The sequence below is a fragment of the Eurytemora carolleeae genome, unplaced genomic scaffold (assembly GCF_000591075.1).
Source record: "Eurytemora carolleeae unplaced genomic scaffold, Eaff_2.0 scaffold1191, whole genome shotgun sequence".
In the NCBI taxonomy this organism is placed as follows: domain Eukaryota; kingdom Metazoa; phylum Arthropoda; class Copepoda; order Calanoida; family Temoridae; genus Eurytemora; species Eurytemora carolleeae.
The window spans coordinates 4,043-7,499 of record NW_019397217.1 but is presented as its reverse complement, the minus strand read 5'-3'; the positions used below and the strand labels follow the sequence as shown (position 1 = coordinate 7,499).

Sequence of the window (3,457 nt, the reverse complement as noted above, 5' to 3'; positions counted from 1 at the left end):
CTAACTCTATTCCTGTCATCTTCTAACTCTATTCCTGCCATCTTCTAACTCTGTCATCTTCTATCTCTATTCCTGTCATCTTCTAACTCTATTCCTGCCATCTTCCAACTCTATTCCTGCCATCTTCTAACTCTAATCCCGCCATCTTCTAACTCTATTCCCGCCATCTTCTAACTCTATTCCTGCCATCTTCTAACTCTGTCATCTTCTAACTCTATTCCTGTCATCTTCTAACTCTATTCCCGCCATCTTCTAACTCTATTCCTGCCATCTTCTAACTCTGTCATCTCCTAACTCTATTCCTGCCATCTTTTAACTCTATTCCTGTCATCTTCTAACTCTATTCCTGTCATCTTCTAACTCTATTTCTGTCATCTTCTAACTCTTTTTCTGCTATTTTCAAACTCTATTTCTGCCATCTTTTAACCCTCTAATGCTCCAGTTCATTAATACATATATATCAGTACATTTAGATAATTAATATAGGAAATATTAATAAACTTAGGAATGAATTCAAAAGGAAAAAATCGTCTTTATTTTACGCGGCAATCTAGATCATACTCCCATGCTTTCCTTATGATGAGAATTCTAAAATGTGGGCAGCCTTTTTTATGCTTTAAACAAATCAATTCATAATTTTAAAATTTTTACCCAACTTTAACTTTTTAAAGATTGTTTATTTCAGCCCTACAAATACCTATGCATGAATCTCCTCTTTTTCTGAATTATTGTCATTTTTGAGAAAATTTAAAGTTCTCTTACTTTTGTTAATTCATCATCAATCAGAGACCATGTATATAAATTCTGATATATAATGGTACTCCATGTGTGTGATTATGATATCACTCTCTTCAAATCCCTAAACCCCATTATAATCCCCCTCCCCCCCCCCTCTCGGAGGCCTAATCTATCCACGAAGAGGAACCATGCTGCCTAGAGCTGCTACGGTTGGAAGACCAGGAAACAATGGGGGGCTCGGGAACCAAGATTACTGGATTCTACTTCTAGATATTCAAATATTCTAAATGTAAAAAAAAACGGAGTAACAAAATGCACTAACAAGCCAACAGAGGACCAATGTCATCCATTTTTATCTAAAAATATCTATCCTTTATTATATGTAGTGCCGTTTAAACAAATTAAAACAGTATTTTTGGATATTAATTGGATATTTCATAAACTGTTATCAAATATTTGGGCGAGCAAAGCACCCCAATCTTGGACGATAAGAGAAATTTTAAACTTACTTCTCTTTATCCAGATGTAAAGATTGGTCTAAATGATCATCTGTGGCTCCAGGATCCCGTGATCGTTCTTCTTCTGCAAAAGATCGTTCAGGATCTGCTGATATCTCTTCAGCCACATTTTCATCAGTTTCTTCTTCAGGAGAATCATTTTCTATCTGCTCCTCCCTCCTCTCAGGAATATTTGGTTCAACGTGAAAAATGGTTTTTCCTTCCATTTCTTTTTCTTCTCTTGCCTCTTCCTCCTCATTTATACGTTCTTCTTTCCCTTCTTCTTCTTCATTTATTCGTTCTTCTTTTCCTTCTTCTTCTTCATTTACTCTTTCTACACTTGCCTCTTCGTTGTAAGCTCGTTCTTTTTTAGTTTCTTCGTTATAAGCTCGTTCATTTTCTACTTTTGTTTCTCCTAAGAAAGCTCTCTCTTCTGTTTTCTCTTCTATGTTTAAAGCTCGTTCGTCCTTTTTCGTTTCTACATAAGCTCGTTCATCTCTTCCCTCATCCATTTTTTCTTCCTTGCCTTCTCCTTTAATTCCATTTTCTTCTTTTGCTTTGTCTTCTCCTTCTTCTTGTGTTTTTTCTTCATCTTCTATTTCCTTTGACCCTCCATTCACTTGTTTATCTATTTCCTCTTTATCAAGAGGTTTAATCCCAGGTTCTTCATTGTTCTCTCTTCTAACAGTTTCTACACCCATCTTCCTTCTCATACTTGAGATCAGAGTCTAGGTTGGGTTTAACTTCTCCGGACTAGTGGAGGCATACTTGATAATATCAGTTACTGGCACTGGGTTGAGTATACTTAGGTCTTTTCCATTCTACAGAGATTACTTCATCTAGATCGACACATTTTTAATTGTCAGAGGTAGAAAGAATCATCTGAAAGAAATATATCAAAATAAAATGAAAAAATTATATTAGAATAATATGCGTGATGCGTTTTACTCCTAACTAATTATTTCGCTTCATGGTTAATTACTGTTTAATGCATTATTTTTAAGTGCGCATTTCTGAGCACTAACAAGAATTATAACCATCATAATAATTAATAAAGTAAAGAATTGATGATAACAAATATTATTAATTATAATAATATGAATTCAGACGCTATATGTAGTTTTTCTGGAACCATTTTGTTTGAGGAATTCTTTTAGAAAACAACTGGACAATTTTAATAACTAATTTTAAAGGATTAATATCTTGTCTGAAATCTTTAAATGCATTAATGATGTTATTGTTTAATAAATTTTTGCATCCCCTTGCCATTAAAACTATATTTCCAAAAGAAAATGAGTAAGTCTTTTAATATTTGACAAAAAAAATTCAAATGCAAATGGCAAGAATTAAAAAAAAAACCTATTACAGTCAATATTTCAAAATAAAATGAAGAAAAAAAATCCTTTTTTAAAGATCTCCTTTGTAGGTATTATAGATATTTAGCTTATTTTGAAAAAAAAATTCAGATGAATGCAAGAAGAATACAATACTGATGATTATTAAAGAGACAGTATATACATAACTTTATGTAACCCTCGATATTATAGGATGGGATACCTTTGCATGATCAAGAATTACTGTGATATCCATACTTTTCTCTTCATAATTTGATTTTTTTCAATTGTGGTTGCGCTATTAAAGTTACTTGCGGATTTTATTACTACAGAAACAATAGAGGAAATCATGATAATTAAACAAGCTTGAATAACGACGATATATTCCATATTTTTGATCAGATGATTTCAAGAGTTCCGTTGTGAATCAAGCATACAAAGAAAGAGTCGTTTAAAATTACGTATATAAAAATGAAAAGAAATATTTCAAAAAGTTCTTCCACAATCTCAAATTTTGTAACCCCTATATCTTTTCAACCTGTTGGTGTACACACTTTTTATCCAAAATAATGCATGATTTGAAATATCAAAGGTCTACGACATCGGGTTGCTAATATAATTTTCTTTTAAAGGAATTGAGTTTTTGCCACAAACTCAAATCTTTTGATCCCAATATCTTTGCAACCTGATGGTGCAAATCTTTGATATTTCAAACATAGATTATTTTATCTATAAGTATTAAAAGCTTGAAATATCTAAGATCTACGACATTGGGTTACAAAGATATAGAAATAAGAACATCAGAGTTTGTGGCAAAAACTCAATTCCTTTGCCTTTAAAACCAATAATATTCTGGCGCTGGGTCAAAATACACAAACACATTGGTGG

General features: G+C 32.4%; 1 protein-coding gene across 2 annotated transcripts in view; it reads right to left on the bottom strand.

Moving 5' to 3' along the window:
- Positions 1 to 2,136, bottom strand: part of LOC111712809 (uncharacterized) — a 25,616-nt gene extending 23,480 nt beyond the window's left edge. For both annotated transcript variants that reach the window (XM_023487535.1, XM_023487536.1), the window contains exon 1: positions 1,248 to 2,136. In XM_023487535.1, coding sequence (XP_023343303.1) covers positions 1,248 to 1,948 — 701 coding nt within the window. In that variant the 5' untranslated portion in view covers positions 1,949 to 2,136. The remainder of the gene's footprint in view (positions 1 to 1,247) is intronic.
- Positions 2,137 to 3,457: the final 1,321 nt, after the last annotated feature.